We start from the raw sequence: 19618 nt of genomic DNA, 5'->3' as shown, positions 1-19618 counted from the left end.
AGGTTTTTTCCTCCCATCCACTTTACTCCAAGGAAAGCCATACCTCTCTTTTCTTGTTGGTGTACATTCCTCCTTTTCCTTCTTATCTTTGGACCTGGAATCGGATTTCTCCTTGTCCTTTTTGTCTCTGTCCCGTTCTCTTTCCAACTCTTTTTCTTTTTCCTAAATTATTAGAAGCATTTATGATTTCAGATGAGGCGTGACTAATTATTAAAGACAATCGAGCTAATCACGAACAGCATAAAAGCACTGAGCACTGAAGGAACACAGCCCATAATCTGGGAAGGAACTAATGGTCACACCATACCCGCTCTCCAAATCTTCACTACTGCTTTATACACAGCAGAAATATTTATTGTAACACAAACACTGACAAAAACATCAAAGATGTCACCCTTGTGAAAAAGTCTGAGTATCTAATTGGAAATGAAGAGTCTTCAATTTTACAAATTTCAGGGAAGCATTACAGCTGCAATAGATTTTCTAAGCTAAATTAAACATTAAAGAATACAAGGAACCTCTACTTAAAACATACACATTCATCTTCATTAATCCAGACTGAAAATTGAGATAATCTCATAACTACAAGACATTTAAAGACAAAACAAAAATACAAACAAGATTCTGCAATAACATCTACTCTGTAAAAAAACCAAACAAACAGAAATATGGTCCATTTCTATGTACCAACAGGACCATTTTGAAAGAAAATATATACCCTGAACACACCTCATTCATCTGTCAAATAGTTAGAATGTTAATTATACAAAAATAAACCTGAACCATCAGCAAGTCTGAGCATAGAGATCAAGAGATGTGCTTCTTTCAGTACTAGCATAAAAAAAAAAAATTTCCTTCCATGGCAAAAAGTAAACAGATATTCCCTGCACACCCCAGAGAGACAACAAAGAAGGGCTGATTTAGCTAAATGAAAGAAAGGGGCAGAGAGGAGGGGAGGGAGGAAAGAAAAAAAAAAAAGAAAAAAATGAGGGAGGGGAGATAACACCACAAGTGCAGGAAATACCAGGACAGCTATACTAATCTAGTCTGACATTTTCTTTACATGGAAGACTTACCAGTAAATTTTAAAGTGCCCCTTATCATTATACCTACTATTACAAACTACTGTTAGATTCCACTAAAATTAATAGGCTCTTAAGATGTGCCTACTTATTTGATAGGATAACTAATTATTTTAGCTTGATGAATAGGAATAATCAGTATTTTAAACAGCTATAAGATCCTATTCTCTTAACAATGTACAATACTACCAGGAAATTTACTCTTGGAAAGCTTATTCTACAATTAGAGAAAAAACAATGACTAACCACCAAGTTCATAGGAAATGCAATCAGAACCAGTACTACATTATTATATACAAACTAACTTTATTATGGCATTAAAGTAAAATATAAAGTCATTCCCTTAACAACAGGGTTATTATTGTTTTAAATACCACCTGTTATAATTATCATTAAATATTACTTAACTAAATGTTACCTTCATCACTGAAAATGAGATAATTATTAAAAAAATCCAACATTGCAAGCTGGCTAAACTAATTCAACACAAGACATTTAACAAAGTTAGCAGGATTACTATTTCTGGGGTTTTTTAAGCTATGTCTCACTAAACAGTCTGTGCTTACTCTACAAATCACTTCTTTCTCCAATGACAGAAAACACTGAGGAGTTGGGAAGTTTTAGCATACAGCTACATTTAAAATGAAAGTTACTTATAAAAAATAAAGTCTTAACTGCCAACATCAACCTCCAAATGTGTAGAACTCCTTCAGGGATCAGCTTTCTTCATTTTTTACAAGTCTCTTTCTTCAAGGTACTATGTAAAATTACTTTAGTGAATTAGTCAGATATCGAGCACTAAATAATGCAAGAACAAGTGACAGACAACCCCTGGTGAAAATTGCCTATTTGTATTTAGTTTCCAAGAAACTGCATGGGTACTTAATTGCATCATTGATCTGTCAGGCTGTGAACTCGTAACAGAGAAGCAACTGCCACTTTCTCTCTCTCACTAAAGGCATTGTCCAAACAGGTTACGTGTTCTTTCATTATGTTTCAAAGATACAAGATCACATGACATCACGTATATGATGCTAATTTTTAAAGCTGCTCTGACTTCATAGTCCAGAGAAGACTACTAAAAATGGTAATGGTACAGAATTATTCACTTCTGGGTGACAGTATGAGCTGGAATTATCCAGGAAATCTTAGACACTGGAGAATCAGAAGCACACATGCTGCTTAATACTATTCTTTCTCTTCCTTTGGAAGCCTTTAGCACAATGGATCAATTACTAAAAGCAAAATGAAAAGTCTGATGAACATCTTGAATTGACTGCTCTCCCTTTCCTTTCCCATACCTAACAGTTTGCTGTATGTAGCAGATCCAGAAGCAACCTCTTTAAGGTTTCAAAATATTCTAATGATACCCATCTGTACAGTGTGAAATACTACATTATTTTGATTTAAAAGAGAGATTATATCTACTCTGCAGAAAGCACTTCAACTTAGACATGCAGTTTGACATTACAGTAGAATTTTACCGAGAACCATGTGGTGTTATACTTAATGCCACCTTACATTTGATAAACTCAATAAAAGCCTATCACAGAATCAGAGCCAAACATAAAGAACATTTCTTACCCTCTGGAGCAGCTTGTCTCTATAGTGTTCAACCTGTTCCTGAAAACTCTGGCCTGGTTTCTTGGGTCTTTTCCCAGACTCTAACTCATCCTGAAACTTCATCACCTTAAGCTGTGAAAATAATACTGACCATTAGGTTATTGGGCTTATTATTATCCAGTTAGGCAGGTGGCTGAAAATGAAATTTCTGTGATTTATAATCTGCGTTCTTCATTCCTTCTATACAAGTTTGTGCACAAAAAGATACTAACTTTATTTAAACTGGACCAAAGCAACAAAACCGCATACTCGTCTGCAGGCACCTGCAGCTGTTTACAGACATGTTAAGAACTAAAAATAAAGGGATTTTTTTTCTGTTATTCTACTAAATTCTGTTCCCATCATTAGAACACTGCATCTTTATATTTCTTAGATCATTATCTATTTTTTCTTTCAAAATGAGATCATTTACTGCCCAGTGCGTGTCTTAATATATTGATTCAACTTCTTTTGTCTACTCCAAGTTTCCCTTCAGAAATTGCCATTTTTCCATTTAAACCTAAATATTAAAATCTTCAGGGCTGTTTGCACAGAGCAACTGATTTGAAAGAAGTGATTTTTACTAACATAATACTCTTTCACGTGCTATCAAGTTTAGCAACAAAATTCAGTTCGCTAGCCTGCGAAACATAATACTAAATTTACCGCAATAATATCCCCCACTGAGTCACAAAGTTAAGCAAATGTCAGAATTTTTCCATGTGGGTTTTTTTTTTGGTTTGGTTTTTTTTTTTTGGTCTAGATACACTAAAACCTTCCTCCAAGTTGATGTACATCATAAAACTTCACTCACATCTCTTATCATTTGTCAATTCTTTATTCTTACCGACATGGCCTTTTTACAAACAATCCTTCAATGTTTTTGGATGAGGACGTGTCTCTTTTTGGGGGGAGGGTGGGGAGGAGCTTGGTAATAAGTCATGTTATATTTGTCAGCCCTCTTCCAAATGTTTATGCTCTGACCCTCCTGTGTTTCCTGTTTCAATACCGACCTGCACAGTCATATATATATATGAGTAGATTTTTCCAGTGCTTGAGGTTTCATTTTTAGCAAACACACAAAATATTTTTTCTTTAGAAATATTTAACTCTTCCACACTGAAAACACAAAAAGGAAAAGACTTTGCAACTGTGTCCATTTTGATTATCTGAAAGGATTCTTATTCTCCAGGTCCTCAATTCCCTAATATGAAACAGACACCAAAAAAAAAAAAAAAAAAAATCAAACCCTAAAGGTTTTTTCTTCCCTCTCAAAAGCAGCAGACCAGACTGGATATGAAGACACCATATACTCTAATGAGCCCTTCCAATTCCTGACTGAGCAGAAGAAAGGAGGGGTTCACAAAAACAAACTAATCACAAGAACAACTATGTTAAGAAACATAAAGCCCAGACAAGGATAGCACTACCTTGAACAGGATCCTCTTCAGTTACAGAGCTTATGCCAACACCACATTTTTCATTTTAGTCTCAAACACAATGGAGCAACTTGTTTGTGGGGGGAGGAAAGTGCATTGCTATCTTGTACCATGCTAAATTTCTGACAAATGTTCTGCTTACCTCCCTCTTATAAAGAGCATGCTCTACCTATGGTTGAACTTTTTTTTCCATTTTTTGCTTGCAATTCAGCGAATTATAGTCAGCAACCAATGGAAAAGTGACATTGCCATTTGTTGCATACCACTCCACCTTCCATAAATGCATTTTTTCTTCTCCCGCCCCTCCAAGGTAGAAGTTTCAAAAGCTGGAATATCTCTTGGAACCATATATTCAGTGTCACCTTGCACCATGTGTTCTGATAAGAAATCAGGATTGCACTCTCTACCATCATGTAAACTCCAAGGCCATTAGTTGCTTAGCATATTCAGTACCGGAGTACAGAGGAGGCCTAGCTGATCCAGAAGGCCTCTTGGGCTGTCATGGTATGACCATGCCCATAAGACTTCTACTTTGTTTTTCCAACTAAATCATAGAATGGTTTGGGTTGGAAGGGACCTTAAAGATCATCTAGTTCCAACCCCCCACCACGGGCAGGGACACCCTCCCCAAGACCAGGTTGCTACTTGTCACTGGTCTCCACTTGGACATTGAGCTGTTGATCACAGCTCTTTGAGTGTGGCCATCCAGCCAAGGTCTTATCCACCAAGCAATCCATCAGTCAAATGCATCTCTCTCCAATTTAGAGACAAGGATGTCATGTGGGACAGTGACAAACGCTTTGCACAAGTCCAGGCAGATGACATCAGTTGCTGTTCCCTTATCCACCAATGCTGTAACCCCATTGTAGAAGGCCACCAAATTTGCCAGGCGTGATTTGCCCTTGGTGAAGCCACGTTGGCTGTCACTGATCACCTCCTTATTTTCCATGTGTCTGAGCATAGTTTCCAGGAGGATCTGCTCCATGATCTTGCTGGGCACAGGGGTGAGATTGACCAGCCTGTAGTTCCCCAGGTCTTCCTTTCTCCCCCTTTTTAAAAATGGGGGGGTTATGCTTCCCCTTTTCCAGTCAGTGGGCACTTCAACAGACTGCCACAACTTCTCAAATATGATGGATAGTGGCTCAGGACCTGTGGATGCATCTCATCAGGTCCCATGGACTTGTACATCTTCTAGGTAGTCTTGAACCTGATCTTCTACAGTGGGCAGTTCTTCATTCTCCCAGTCCCTGCCTTTGCCTTCTGTGACTTGGATGGTGTGGCTAGAGCACTTGCTGGTGAAGACTGAGGCAAAAAAGTCATGGAGTAACTCAGCCTTCTCCATATCCTGGGTAACCAGGTCTCCCATCTCCTTCCAGAGAGGGCCCACAGTTTCCCTAGTCTTCCTTTTATCACTAACATACCTATAGAAGCTTTTCTTGTTGCCCTCAACATCCCTGGTCAGATTTAATTCTATCAAGGCTTTAGCTTTCCTAACCCGATCCCTGGCTGCTCGGACAGGTTCTCTGTATTCCTCCCAGGCTACCCACCCTTACTTCCACCCTCTGTAGGCTTCCTTTTTCTGTTTGAGTTTGTCCAGGAGCTCCTTGTTCATCCACACAGGCCTCCTGGCATTTTTGCCTGACTTCCTCTTTGTTGGGATGCATTGCTCCTGCACTTGGAGGAGGTGAGCCTTGAATACTAACCAGCTGTCTTGGGCCCCTCTTCCCTCCAGGGCTTTGTCCCATGGTACTCTACCAAGCAGATCCCTGAAGAGGCTAAGGTCTGCTCTCCTGAAGTCCAGGGTAGTGAGCTTGCTGTGTGCCCTCCTTGCTGCCCTAAGGATCTTGACCTCCACCATTTCATGGTCACTGCAGCCAAGGCTATCCTTGAGCTTAGTATTCCCCACCAGCCCCTCCTTGTTGGTGAGAACAAGGTCACCCAGATCACCCACATAATTAAAAAAAATAACCCAAACAATACACAAACAAAAAAAAAAACCACCCCAAAACAAACCACAAATCACACTGCCCACAACCAAAACTCCATCCTTACAAGATTTGATTTCTTTACGTTTTTAGCCAAAGCTGTGACACTACCTCTGTTTAACCATATTTTGAAAGCAAGGAAGCATAAGTCTACAGCCCAAAATAACCTGAAATGAAGAAAAAAATAGAAATCCAATCAACAGGCTTTACTTGATTTAATAAGCTAATCTGGATGCAAAGAAATGCTGAACTTCTAGCAGCCTGTCTTACACACGTCACACAACCCACTGCTGGCATGAAATTTAAAATGCCAAGAGGAACTACTTGCACATAACTTTTCCAATAACTGTGGGCAGAGGAGGGAAGAAAAAAAAAAAACAAAAAAGGAAAAGAGTGGTCATTAGCAGGTGCCTAGAGGAAGACAGGAAAAACAGGAAAAGCCTATACAATAACCACTGACTCAACACGTCCCCAAACTCCACCTATGTTAAGATTGCATGGTTTCTTGAGACAGCTGTGGTCTTTTACAGACCAATCATCAATGGATCTCTCTTCTGCATGTTTGCTGTATCTCCCTGTGAACCCATGTAAACTGACTCCTTTTAGAAAGATGCTGTGGATAGAGGAAATCAGCTCTAGGACATCCTCTGAAAAAAAGTGACTGTTACAAAATGCTGAGATGGTATCAACAGCTCACTACAGAAAGATCATTCTCTTCCACCTTCCTTCTCCCCTCCCGCACTCAAAGCAACGGGTTGCTCCTCCACCCTGCCCTTTCAGCAGCTGCGGTGCTTGGCTGAGCCTTCCGTAAGCCAGATCAATTCACTAATCCAGCAGAATCCCACCCCACACCTTCAATTTTTTTTCCCCTGCATTAGTGAGATGTATTGGCTCAGGGGAAGAAAGAGCAAGTGACAAAGCTCACAGGTAGAATCAGGATGCTGCCTTTCAGCAGAGGTGAGCAGTTAGATCCGATCAGCTCATCCTACACCCTCATGTATAGCAGCTTTTGCTACTTGCTCTAAAACATCACCACCATAACTATGTTTCAAAAGAAAAGGAATTACTTAGGTCCCAAAGTCCAGAAAAGAATTCTCTAAAGAATTCTACAGCTCAGAGTTACTATATAAACGTATACAGTTGGTTATCTCCTTTCACTATTTCGCTATTCATAGCATATTAGCCATAGCGAACGCTCTTTCTTTTCATGTAGAGTATATGATGCTTATATTCCTATCATAGAGTTCCAGATACCCTCCCAGGAGGGAGAGATCCTTAAAACTTAGGCTTAAATCTGCCCAAGCATCTAATCAATTAATTCTGTACGCATTCCATTTCGTAAACCTGCATTTAGAAAGAACTAATACATTCTCATTGAATTGGTTATTCTTTAAATATTCTTGTCCAACAGAAAAACCATTAAGCCTGTTCATCCTTAGGAGTAGATACATTGACTTTATCTAGACTATCTCTGGAGTCACTAATACAGAAGGAGAAAATTTTTCAAAACCCCGTGCCAAAACTTTATAATACTAATTTCTTAGACACAGCAGTCTCCCATAGCAGAGACTAGAGGTTTTCAGAGAGTGCAATGCAGAAGTGTCAAATATCATTGGAGTTCCTGTGAGCAATCTCTACTAAAAGCTCCTGTGCAGGGATCATATTTCTCACTAACCATGAGGAGGTATCTCTCGTAAGTTCAAGATAAACAGCTCCACAACATGCCTCTTGTCTAGTGGTTCTCCTCTTAAAATTTTCCCCCTCTCTCCTCAAACTCATTTGAGGAGAGTTTAAAAGATTCAGCCTTTCCTAGAAGTTGAGGCCTTGATTGCAGACTAACCAGTAAGCTAGCAAGTTACAGAAAAGGGTAACATCTTGCTACCACAGTTCAGGTAAACCACAGACTGTCACAAACTGAAGCCCTGGCTGTAGCTTTTTGCATTTTGACACAAACAGGTGTGCTGTGGGTAGCCTCCCTTGCTTAAAATGAATCTATTTTCAAAAACTGTTCTTGGTTTTCTAATCTTCTGCTGATACTGTCTGAGTCCATACACAGCAGTCTTCAGGGGGAAAAAGGCTTTGTCACAAGAGGTTGTTCCACAGTTGCACAGCCTCAGAACTTAAGTGGCCAGGGTCAAACACAACTTATTTGAGGTTAGTTGCATACTACATACCAGGATTAACTAGAAAGTTGATCACCAGATGCTTCATGAAAGATACAAATTTCCGCTTGATATATAGTTGCACTCAAATCTAGACTGACTACAGACAGGACAGACATCCAAGTAGACCAAAGTGATTTGTTTTTCCTTAAAACAGACTCACCTCAATGATATCTGCAACAAGTCCTAGACTTTGCCAGAAGCGGAGCAAAATACTTCTTTGAAAGCTTAGTTTTCCAGCAAGTCTATGAGCGGTGGAATTCCTGCAGCTACGATATTATCAACAACAGATGACAGCGCTACCGATGTACATACACGAAGTAGCCCTTCAGCTGTAACAAGTCTCTGGCATGCTCAGTCACACTCACGAGATGCCATGTGTCTTGGAGCTAAGCAATTCCTCACTTTTGTCTTTGTGTAAAATGGAAGTTGATTCAAAGATTTAAAATAGACCAGAATCTGCTGAATTAAGATAGTCATTATCTTCTAAATAACAACTGATATAAACAGCAAAACTATTGGTCAAGCAAGAGCCAATTTGTCTTATCTGTTATTATTTAGCCGCAATGAGTAAGATATTTAACCGGATATCTTTTTGCCATTTTGCAGTGGCCTCAAATGAGCCAGCCACAGAAACCTCCACAGACTGTAAAGACCAAAGAGTTATATCGTTCTAGTGATGCCTACAAGCTTCAGATAGCTCCTACGACTTGAACAAATGCACAGAAGTGAGTATTCTGCATACTAAACACCATAATACAGAGAAAGAAATAATGGAAACTGTATGGAACTTCAGTGTCTTGACAAAGGTATACAGGGCCTTGAAATCCAGAACAGACCTCGGATACAATCTGCTCTTGTGGACTATGCTTAATGTATTCTTATCTTGTGCTCTAGTCGTTCTCTGTTGGAGACTGAATACTACAGTAAAGGAATTTCAATCTTGTCTGGTACAGCAATTAATATCAAGAAAGCAAGGAGAATAATCTCCTTTCCCTTGTGACATGCAGGAAAAACTTCTTTGGCTCTTGGCAGAAAAATAAATTGCACCTCAAATACCATGACTGGGGAGGGGGGGGAGCGTGGAAATCTCTGCTTACGCACTGAGCAGGGGCGTACTGACAGAGCACAGGCACAGGACGGTGTAACAGAATCCAGCCCTGCATCTCCTGGAGCTCAGTGGTAGGTAACAGAAAGGCTGAACAGGAAGACTGAAGACCATTAGTCTTCTACTTCTGATTAAGCAATCAAACACTACTTTGAGGTCTCAGGTGGCTAACACAAAGGTGAGTAAAGGCAGCTACTAAAGAGGACAAAATCTCCTGTTCCACCCTTTTGGAAACACTGACACATCTGGATTTGTGAAGAGCTTGCCTCTTGTTGCAGATGAAGCTTGTGCTGTGCTTTTTTGGGGTAAGATTACAGAAGTAAAGTACCTTAGAGAAAGGTCCAAGGAGGACAATGCTGCTTTGTTTTGTCTATGAGTTTTTGTATGCTCTGAGGAAATAAAAGTAGAAGTGTTCAAGGCCAGGTTGGATGGGGCTTTGGGCAACGTGGTCTAGTGGAGGGTGTCCCTGCCCGTAGCAGGGGGGTTGGAACTGGATGATCTTTAAGGTCCCTTCCAACCCAAACCATTCTATGATAAACTTAATGAACAATTTAAGCAATGTAAAATTCCCATTTTGCTAACACTTCACAGCACTGAGGTCTCTCTACAAAGAGGAATATGCCTTTCTTTCATATGTTCCTGGGGTAGGGAAAGAGACACACGCACACAGTACTGTAAAGACCATTCTGAAATTTGAGTCATAATGTAGAGCAAAATACCAATCTTTCCACGCTTAAAAAAACCTGTAAAGAAATCACTGTTCTTTGATGTTACAACAAAGCCTCTGCTCTTGCTAAGTTCTGGAAAGAATTCGCACTTCAGCAAGGTTAACAGGGATACAGGGGAAGGCAAACAAAGGGTTAATAACTTGCCTCCTCTGATGGCATCCTCTGATGGCTGTGGCCAAAGTATGTTTCTTAAAGCACTTTGCCCTCCCAGCTGACAAACTTAATTTACTAACTGTGCCAAGAGTTATTGTTTGTATTCATGAATTTCCAAAAAACCAAGAAAAAAATGTGTTTCAGCTTCCCTAGTAGTCACTGTGTAAATTGCTAGAAAAAATCAGACTTTGACATCTTTCTGCCAAAGACTTTACACAACATTTTTAACAGTGTATATTAGATGGCATAACTGTTAAAGCTGATAATTGTTGGTTTGGGGTTTTTTCCCTCAATTCTTCCCCTCAAATATAATAATGGATGTGTTCTGTGGCAGGGACTGGGTACATACTAAGAAGAAACTTTGGGCGTGAATGCTTCAAAGTAATACAGGCAGTACTTCCCTGTCAATGACAAACTTGAAGAGAAATACTAAATTTTAAGTACTTCTCCCTAGTGTCTGAAATGTTCAGACAATGAAAAAAAAAATCACAATCCTTTTCTGGCAATTCCAAAAGTCTGAAACAGAGATGGTAATTTACTTACCACAAAGAATAAAGATGGCACTGAAAACCTCCAATACTTACCACCTAAAACCGTTACAGATAGGATACACAGATGAAAGAACTTACGACACTCGTGCAGCGTAAAATTGACAATGGTTAAAGTAAATCACTTCCTAATCTGCCTCCCCAACTGCCTGGATAACATCTATAAAAGATACTCAAAGAAGCCCTTTCCATAACCTCTGCAATCATTATTACAACAAAATAAAAACTAGTTTCACTTGTACTTTCGTTAGTCTAATATCATATATTTTCTACAGAACTACTGCCACCATGAGTCAAGTCAGACAAATCCCATTTAGCTTTTCTCAAATTCAGAATTTACTCAAATGGCTATGCATCATGAACTTTCAAACTACTATGTAAAGCAAGAGGTTTCCAAGTGCTTAGTTATAGTTCATTAATTTTAATAATCTGAATTATTAAACAGAACCATATTTGGGAGAAACAACAGTTGTGACATTTTAAAATATTATTGCTTGTACATCTTAAAAGAATATTATGGGGCTTTGTTAATGTCTGATTTTAGCTAAGTAGTACATAATAGCATAAATAGGTAGGCAGCCACAATTCCACCTTCAAAATATTACCCAAACAATAATCTGTCACTTGGAGATGCTACAACTGCAACAAGTAGTTTAGCAGCTTCTTAATATCATTTTAATGCACTGAATAGAATGTACAAGAATTTCAGTATTCAATGTATCATGGGTTTTAATACCAAATACAAGCAGGAAAGACGCATGCAACTTTAAACATGGTTTTGCGTGGCACTGTATGACAGAAAGGCTTCACTGCTAGACAAAACTCACGCTAAATTCAAGTTCTAGTTACCTCTCAGTCAACCATGAGCTCAGAAGCCAGCATGAAGACATAAGATTCTGTGCTTATCAACCTTAACAGCTATACTAACACCTATGCTTGGAGAAAGGATAAAAGAATGAGTGAGCCCTATAAACTGCATTTAAGTCTTCAATTAAAATGCCTCATTTCCAGAATCACCTGACATAGCTGCATCTACTTCTTTGTTTGATGGCTGACACAGTGAAAAGCGCAATTTTTAAACACAATCAAATACAGACACTTCAAGGCAAGAGACAGAGAGAACAAGAAAGGCATAGGACTAAGGCCACATCCAAAAGTCACTCCCATTTGTCAAGAGGAGGAAAGTGTAGAGGAACCCAAGCAATCTATGGCTACCAGAGGTACTGAACCAGGACACTGAAACAGAAGAGTAATTCTCAACATGCAATAACCCCTGACTCAATTTTTCCTGCATTATTTTGAAAGCCAAAACAAGGTAAGGCTGCAAACAAACATACCTTTATAAAAATATACTGGACTCAAAAAAAAAAATCCCACACTACATAATAGGACTATAAAAATTTCAGTAAAAATAACTCCCTATTGTATGTAGAGAACTCGGGGGCGGGGGGAAGGATTGGAAAGGTACAGAAGGGTGGTACAAAACCACATGCTGACCTCTATCTCTCGGAGTTTGGCACGCTTTTCTTCACTCATTTCTGAATATTTGACTGATGACTTGGATTCAGGCATTTCTTCTTTAATAGGATTGGAATACATGTGTTGCTCTTCTGACTTAGAGCTCTGAGTGTCTTCCTCATCTTCACTTTCTTCTTCTTGACTTTACAGAAAACATACAGAATTAAGTGATATATATAAAGACAATTATCTGTTACAAAATTTACCATCTCTTCTACTTAGTTTCTATGATTAGTTCCTCGTTTTGAAATCTGTTAAGTAAGATGATGTTATGTAAAAGTCTGCAGCTAAAAAAAACAGTCTCCAACTGTGAGACAGATATCTTAATATTTTCATTTAACTAGTTAGGTTTTATCACTCAGACAATTTACCTATAAACAGAGCGCAGAAGAGTTCTTGAAATTTACAGTCACCAAATCCACATGTAACGCAGCTACAAAACAAGTCCACTGCCTCAATAAAATCTCCTTAAGTGCTGTAATCCTGCTTTTCAGATACAGTAAGTTTCATAAAAGAACAAAATTTACTACACTTTTGCTTTTTGGAGACAAACCTGAGACATGGCAGATATTCAAAGTTATATTCCCAGACTGGCCACTAGAGTGCTGCAGGACTACATGCAATGCACTAAGATATTTAAAGCATTATTAATAGATGTTCTCAATTGCCTAAAGAACAAAGTATAAGACTGCTCAAAAACAACAGATGGCATGTAGTCCATTAGCATCTAAAGAAACCTATATCAGAACATTGTTCACTGTGTTTGTCTCGAAAGCAAAAGGGAGAGGTTTAGATACATTCACACATATCTGACATCAAGATTTGCAAACTGTAAAATACTATTACCTTTGTTCTTACTATTTGACATTAAGTTATGAAATCAGCATCAATTTAAAGATTATGGTTAACTACTCCATCAAAAGGTGTAATTTATCGTGTTAGAAAACAATAATGGGGGCTGAAAGCATGCGGCACTAAAAATCCTGATTTTTCTCCATTTTTTTACTTTCAAAATTTCATTTTTGTTCTGCTCTTACAATACATATGTATCTTATAGGGGGTTCTAAAGACACTCAACCTTAAAGGCAGAAAACAAATACATTTTCATGAGAATTAAAAAGTATGTACTTCTGAATTTCTTCCTCCTCAGATTCTTCATGTTGGTCAAAAAGCTCCCACTTAGAAGTAGTAACAGCTAGAAGAGACAGTAAGATAATTTTAACACAGAAAAAAGCTATCACTTAATCTGAAAATTAACATTTGTAGATATAATAAAAATTATAATGTAATAAGTTTACCAGCATCTAGCACTTAATACAGACTTTCTATTTCATAGAAATACTCAAAACTACATGTTATCAGAATAATTACTATTTACACAGCTACTGACTTACATTGCATATCATGTTTCAGTAAATCCTTCAAAGGCAGCCAAGTATTTGTCAGCTTGTAAAAATCTTATCTTCCAAACAAGTATTTAGAAAGACTGCCAATCACATACCCAGATTTATTTTTTCCAATATTTATTCTTAATGAACTAGAAATTATTTTTCACAGAATCATAGAATGGTTTGGGTTGGAAGGGACCTTAAAGACCACCTAGTTCCAACCCCCTGCCATGGGCAGGGACACCCTCCACTAGACCACGTTGCCCAAAGCCTCATCCAACCTGGCCTTGGACACTTCCAGGGAGGGGGCATCCACAACCTCCCTGGGCAACCTGTTCCAGTGCCTCACCACCCTCACAGGGAAGTATTTCTTCCTAATATCTAATCTAAATCGACCCTCCTACAGTTTAAAGCCATTACCCCTTGTCATATCACTACACTCCCTGATAAACAGTCCCTCTCCAGCTTTGATGAAATAGGTGAGTGACATTAAGCTTTCCGTTTACTTAGGGAAGTGTTTTAGTTTAATATATACTTTGAAAGCTAACCTTGAGCTTCCAGTTCCGATTCATCCACTGCTTCCCACTTCGAAGGGGCAACTTTAAATATAGGCTCATTCTTTTTTGAGTCTTCAGCTGTATCCACTGTTGGAGAAAGAGACACAGAAAAATTTCCAAAGCTCTTCAAAAGTTCAAACGGAAAAATAACCTAATATTACTATCAAATTTAAGTACTGACACATATTATACCACTTTATTATTTGCAAAGAAAAGAAATTACAATTTGGAACCTGATGTGCATAACATCAGAAGAGACCTACTGTGTCTCTGAAGTAATTATAATCTAAAAGCAGTTTTTAAACTAATTCTTCGTGGAACAAATTGAAATTAATCAATTCGACATTTTATGAAGCTACATGCCGTGTTACTTCTTGGCTGTACTTGTAAAAACTACTTGGCGAAAAAAAAGATCATAAAAAAATTGAGGATTCAAGTAAAGTTCAAACATTTCTTACAAGGAACTCCATCAAGATCATCATCCAGCGATTTAATTGGCACTCCATCCAGATCATCAATAGGAGCAGCATCAATAGGAATTCCATCCACATCTTCTAGTGGAGCACCATCAAGCTCTTCCTCAATGGGAGCACCATCAAGATCATCTGGTACTTCCTGAAAGCAAGTAAAAATTAATTATTTCAAGGAAAGAAAAGAAAAAAAAAATCCCCACTACTTTTTCTTTACTTCTCCAATTATTGATTCATTTCTTTTTAAAGGAGTAGCTTTAAAAATACCCAAACCCAAAAAACCTCAACTTTAACAATTTTTGCTACCAAGTACAGTTGCTTATTGCAAGAGGAAAAATACGACAATATCCTCCTATAAAAAATTATAAGCAAGAATTTGGAATTTGTCCACAACGTACTGGAAGCTTTGCAATACCTATATTCAAAAGACAAGATATTAAGCTGAGCTTTCACTCGAAATGAGCCAATTACAGTCAGATAAATTATACTTACTACATAGGAAAGATTCCCTGAGAACCAGTAATCTGAACAACTGACAGAATCAACCATTTAGCAGAACACAAATTTAAGGAACCGACATAAGTGATAAATACGCCTCTACATATTCTAACGTGTTAGGTACAGATACTGTCCTTCACACATGCACATTCACCCTGCTCTACTGCTAAGGGAAATAAGCTAACCTTCCAATTATACTGTAGGTCTCCCTCCTGCTGTTCTGAAAGGCATGTTTCCAACAGTTACAAAAAAGTACTTATCCTAAACATACATCCATTTATTAGTGTCCACTCTTGATTCTCTTAAATAATATTTATACGTAACTGTAAACAGATCAGCACACATTCACTCAGTGCTAATGGTACTCTAGAAATTTTAAGCATAGAGCTTCAAAATATTGAATAATAATTTATACATGTCACTATGCAATAACTAAAACTAGCTGCATATCCTGTTTAAAATAACCTCTATTAAAAGAGATAATTGCTGTAGCATAACTAGAAAGTTAGCAACCTACTGCTCTAATACAACACCGCAAACAAAGTAGAAAATCACCAGTGTCAGTGATCTATCACAACCTTCCTCTTAAACTAAGAAAGCTCAGGTGGCTCTATTACATCCAAGTGTGACACTCACTCAAAAAGAAAGTCGATGATTCAGGTAGCCAGATGCCTAGATATTTAGAACTCTCAGAAATTAAAACTAATGCCTGAAATTCTAACTCAAAATTCAGACAGATACTACAGAGTATTTCCACTACAAAGGAAATATCTGTCGTTCTGCACTAGCCTTTGCTCTGAAATGGTTTCACAATGTAACTCCACTACAGCATCTAATCTACAAGCAACAAACGTATAAACAGATTAAACAGTATTTGCATCTGAAAATCTGTTACACCTGTATTTCGGAGCGAGGACTCAGAGGAAAAAAGGCTTATTCACCCTAACAGAGATATCAAAATAATCCTTGCCAGCCCTATTTTATATTTACACATTTTTCCTCACCATCTGCTAGCATCACTACCAAGGTCACTTACCTCCGTTTCTTTATCTTCCATGATATTTACAAGCCCCAAGAAAATATTCTGTAGTTTAATCAGAAATGGTTCTGGATAGATCGCCCAGTCTTCCCATGCTCGGAAGCATGTCATTACCCGTTGCTAGAAGCAATAGGAAAAAAAAAGCTAATAAATTTGTACTAAGAAATTTTAAGTGATGGGAAATACACCACAGAACTACTACTGTAGACAGCTACTCCTAAGTAGTTCCATAGTGGAGTATATTACAAGGATACCATGCTGGGCAAGAATACTAATTTTACAAAAATACGTATATAGGAACTACTCTCTTAAAAATCTCATTTGGATTTCATTTTTCCTTTAAATTCCTGTTACATTACCAGTTTCAGCTGTACAGAGATCCTATCCCAATAGTAAATTTCATTCTGCCCAGATGTTCCAAGCAGGTGCCTTTACTAAATGCAACAGAAAATAACTTTCCCTTTGTAAAATAAAATAACCAAAGTTAACACTGGCTTATTCAAATTGCTGAAGTAAAATTATGTTCCTACTTTTTTTCTTTTTTAGAAGTGAAGTATATTTGAAATTATGGGCTTCAGCTCAAGCTTGACACTTTAAATGTAGCTGGAGATGTAGATATTAAAAAAAAAATCTACAACCTGTCTTTACCATATAATTTAATAAACAGTTTTAAAATAGCAGATAACCAAAATTGATTCCCAATCTAGAGCAAATGGGAGCAAAGAAGGTAGGGCAACCAGGATAGGTTTTTTTGTATTAAGGTCTTTACACTGTAAGCTTTGCATTTAAAGCTTCAGATTTAAAAAAAAAAAAAGAAAAAGAAAAAAAGAACTGTAGAGGCATCATTAAAACAAATCAGAAGGAAAACTAGGCTGAGCATGAGAATGGTAAGAAGCAGAGCACTTTATCTCAAAAATCACTCTCAACTACCCATGGTCAGACTGCTTATCAGACCTCAAGAAATAAAGCCTAACTATCACAAAAATGTTAAAAAGTAACTTTATACTGTTATGTCCAGCAGTTTCTTTCCACACTGAGCAGCCCAAATTTATTTTTCAAACTTAAACGTAGGTGGTCTAAAAATAATCAGAAGGCTAGAAGGCCTTGTTTGCAGTTTAAGTACTGGATATCCTCTCAACTCCACAACTACATATCCACTGGTACGCTTCAGTTGTTAAGATGCTAGTTTTCTTCCTTATTTTCAAGGCTATCTTTGCAAGAGAGAAAAATTAATTTAAAAAAAAAGCTTAATTAGGAAGCTTGAGGTCTAAGCCACCTATCATTGTATGCAATCTTTTGTGCAGGAACATCTATTTATTGGAGTTCTATGTCATGTAAATAACAATGAAATACATACCTTGAAATTTTCAGACTGTAAATGGCCTTGTATTGTACGGTAAGTAGCATTGAGATCAGAGAATATTTGACATAATTTTGTTTCAAAACTAGAATTAAACATACACATTTCTTTAGTTAAACTTTGTAATAAGTGTTTTCCAGCCATACATAATTAATGAAAATACCTGGGACACAGGACTCAAAAGCACAAGGTTCTGATCCCTATAGTAGCCATGAACTGAACTACAAAGCAAATATGATTACTATATATTAAATCACCTTGGACAACAACAGAACTGTGAAGGGAGATCTTCACATCTGCTGCAGTCTCTTTATACAGCCTGGAAAGATTGGAGGAGGATAAAAGGAGTTTTACAACCTTATATACAATGAAAGAATTGTCTCAAAATTAAATTTGTATTTTTTAAAAAAAACTCTTAGTTATGTTTTTATTCTAATTTACTCAATGAGGCCCTCAATGAAAGCGCAATAACAGCTGCCTAGCTTCCCTTGAGCTTCTCTCAATGTGCAAAAAATAAACTGGCACAGCAAAGACACACTGCAACAAGGAACATCATTGGCAATTGCCAGAGTTTTGTAACATGCTGAATATTCCTCATCATGCTACCATAACATTAGAGAAACTCCAGGAAGCAGACACAATCAAATATCTAAGTAGGACAAAGGTACTCTCCCTTAGACATTTTTCCTAAATTCTGCTCAGCACCTTAGAAACAAAGTACATAATCCTCTTATAAGTTCTCCAAACTTCATAGAGAATTAAAAAACATGTTTTAATAAAAAAAAAATCTATTTCAAAAATTGACTTCTTTGCATGGATTATTTGCTATACCTTACCTTGAAGATTATCTACAGGCTCTCCTTCTGTAAAGGGGCACAAGTTACTCTCACCTCTAGGAGGTTCCATGCAAGTGGTCCCTTGCACAGGGCATATACACATCTTCCTGCATTACAAAGCAATTCTATGCCCTAACATGCTACATCTTACATGTTTTCATGCAAAGAGATATAAACATCATCAGTATTGTAACAGTATCCTCATAGAAAAGTGTGAATTTCTCTAAAACAACATTTATCCAGAGATGTACAAAACTGAATATAAGGATATTCTTTTTTTTTTTTTTTAAATCAATCACCTACAATACTATACTTACAATTTTCTATAGTAGGAAGCATTGGCAACTTTAGCTGAAGAGTTGTATAGCACATCTGACACTAGATATAATCTTGCAATCTACAATAAAGAATGTTCAAATTAAGATAACTCTGGAGTTTAAATTATCCTGAAAATATATGCATTTTTCCAAAAAGAATACAAGATAGTTTAAACTATCTAGAAGTATCAAATTAGAATTAAGTGTAACACAGCCAGATTGTTAATAAACTAAGAGGTAACTAGCCCCCTGTTAGGCTGCAGTGTACTAGCCACTGTAACATGATATTACGTTGTATTACAAAGGGCAGATCATAGCATTCCAATTTTTATTTCCTTGTTTGAACAGACTATTCTGCCTTTTTCAGCTTCACAGTAAGCAGAACATTATTTGCAAGCAGGTTCAGAAGGAATAAAAGTATATAACAACAAAATCTCACAGGAAAAAAGCATACTTAAATTCAAGCCCAAGTTTTAATACAAAACCTCAATGCTATCTGAAAGTTATGAAAAATTGCTTGTAAATTATATGCATGTGCTGTTAAGTGAGCTCTTCCCCCAAAATACAAGATAATACAAAATACCTTCTTAGGAAGAGGAGTCTTCAGAATGGACAGTGATTCTGTAATGCAGTCTACAATTTCTTCAGCAGCTTCCGCATTATTTAGACAGAAAACCATTGCATCACCAATATCATTCTTCCGAGGTGTTAATCCACGCAGAATTTCCTCCAATTTGTCCCTCTGTCTGAAATATCAGGAATTTTAATACTTTCAATATAAAATTAACAGCACTTTGGGGAATTTCCATGTAATGATGTTTTTGATTT

At 37.4% G+C, this 19618-nt stretch overlaps 1 protein-coding gene across 6 annotated transcripts in view; it reads right to left on the bottom strand.

Moving 5' to 3' along the window:
• Positions 1-19618, bottom strand: part of U2SURP (U2 snRNP associated SURP domain containing) — a 53455-nt gene that overhangs the window by 7668 nt on the left and 26169 nt on the right. For 5 of the 6 annotated variants that reach the window (XM_054834798.1, XM_054834799.1, XM_054834800.1 and 2 more), the window contains 10 exons: positions 19374-19536; positions 18791-18870; positions 17635-17722; positions 16275-16397; positions 14729-14885; positions 14262-14357; positions 13454-13520; positions 12305-12467; positions 2667-2777; positions 44-162 (listed from right to left, as the gene is read on the bottom strand). In XM_054834798.1, the coding sequence (XP_054690773.1) occupies positions 44-162; positions 2667-2777; positions 12305-12467; positions 13454-13520; positions 14262-14357; positions 14729-14885; positions 16275-16397; positions 17635-17722; positions 18791-18870; positions 19374-19536 (1167 nt within the window). The remainder of the gene's footprint in view (positions 1-43; positions 163-2666; positions 2778-12304; positions 12468-13453; positions 13521-14261; positions 14358-14728; positions 14886-16274; positions 16398-17634; positions 17723-18790; positions 18871-19373; positions 19537-19618) is intronic. The other variant, XM_054834802.1, reaches the window with a different exon arrangement.

The sequence above is a fragment of the Grus americana genome, chromosome 9, assembly GCF_028858705.1.
Source record: "Grus americana isolate bGruAme1 chromosome 9, bGruAme1.mat, whole genome shotgun sequence".
Lineage (NCBI taxonomy): Eukaryota > Metazoa > Chordata > Aves > Gruiformes > Gruidae > Grus > Grus americana.
This window is presented reverse-complemented; position numbering and strand designations above follow the sequence as displayed.